The sequence below is a fragment of the Eimeria acervulina genome, genomic scaffold (assembly GCF_000499425.1).
Source record: "Eimeria acervulina Houghton genomic scaffold, Eah_scaff1852, whole genome shotgun sequence".
NCBI lineage: Eukaryota > Apicomplexa > Conoidasida > Eucoccidiorida > Eimeriidae > Eimeria > Eimeria acervulina.
The window spans coordinates 2662-4015 of record NW_013550097.1 but is presented as its reverse complement, the minus strand read 5'-3'; the positions used below and the strand labels follow the sequence as shown (position 1 = coordinate 4015).

The 1354-nt window shown below is 57.2% G+C and overlaps 1 protein-coding gene across 1 annotated transcript; it reads left to right on the top strand.

The window, feature by feature from the left end:
• On the top strand, positions 1-1329 carry EAH_00063590 (hypothetical protein; the record flags this gene model as incomplete). Its single annotated transcript, XM_013396794.1, has 3 exons — positions 1-549; positions 720-1012; positions 1117-1329. Coding segments are annotated over 3 exons (1055 nt in total), but the record flags the coding sequence as incomplete, so codon positions are not given.
• Positions 1330-1354: the final 25 nt, after the last annotated feature.

The following is a 1354-nucleotide window of genomic DNA, read 5'->3' as shown; positions in this document are numbered from 1 at the left end:
CGCAGAAAGGCACGGAGACCAGCAGCAGCAGCAGCAGCAGCAACAGCAGCAACTGTTGCTGCTGTTGCAGCCACTGCAGCAGCAGCAGCTCGCAAGCCCACCTCTTCGGTGCCAAAACAGCAGCAGCAACAACAGCAACAGCAGCAACAACAGCAGCAGCATTCCTCAAAGGGAGAAGCAGCAGCGACCCGGAGCAGCAGCAGCAGCAGCAGCAGCAGCACGACCCGCAGCAGCAGCAAAACAGTTGCCCCTCTTCCCAAGGCAAAGCAGCGCTCTATCAACTCCATGCTGCAGCAGCGACCTCCTGCAAGAGCAGCAGCAGCTGCTGCTGCTGCTCCTTCTGCTGCATCCCCTCAGCTGCTTCTGCTGCTCCTTCTGCTGCATCCCCTGCTGCTGCTGCACCGAAGGAGACATCCACAGCTGCTCCTGCAGCAGCAGAACCTTGCGCTCCTGCTGCTGAAGCAGCAGCAGCCCCAGCAGCAGCAGCAGCAGGAGACAATCTTTCTGCAGCAGAAGATGAAGAGAGTCTCAAAAGGAGGCTGTCTACTAGTAGGCGGTGTTGCTGTTTACCTGCTGCTGTTGTCCTTCTGCTGCTGCTGCTGCTGCTTCCTTGGTGCTGCTGCTGCTGCGTCCTTGCTGCTGCTGCTGTGTCCTTGTTGCTGTTGCTGCTGCTGCTGCTGCTGAGTTAATGGTTTAGCTGTTGTGTGTCTCTGCTTCAGGCGCATCCCCGGGGCCTCGAAAGAAGACCAAGCGCCAGCAGCAGCAGCAGCAGCAGCAGCAGCGACAGCAGCAGCAGCAGCAGCACGATGAGCAAGAGCCGAATATATTTGCTGATGCAGAAGAGCAAGATGCATGCATGCCTCCCGCTGCTGCAGCAGAAGACCCCGAGGATGCCTCAAGCATGCAGTACGATGTGGATACACCGCAAGCAGACTCTGCTGCTGCTGCTACTGGCAGCAGCAGCAGCAGCAGCAGCAGTGACTCAGGGACGCCAGTCACTGTAAAAGAAAGGGTGCGTTTCCATCTGCTGAAGCCCCAGCCAACCCCCCTGCCTCTCAAACATCGTAAAGGGTTTAGGGTTTAGGGTTTAGGGTTTATGGTTTTGTGATGCTGCAGGTGTCTGGGAGCCGCTGCTTTCAAGAGGGTGGTTATTTGGTGTTTGAAGACTTCACTGAGATGCAGCAAAAGAAAGTCCCTGCTGCTGCTGCTGCTGCTGCTGCTCCAAGGCAGCAGCAGAAGCCTGCTGCAGCAGCAGCAAAGGGGGGGCAGCGCTCTACAGGCAGCAGCAGACGGCAGGCGAGCATTACTGCTTTCTTTGGAAAGAAGTAGGGTTTAGGGTTTAGGGTTTAGGGTT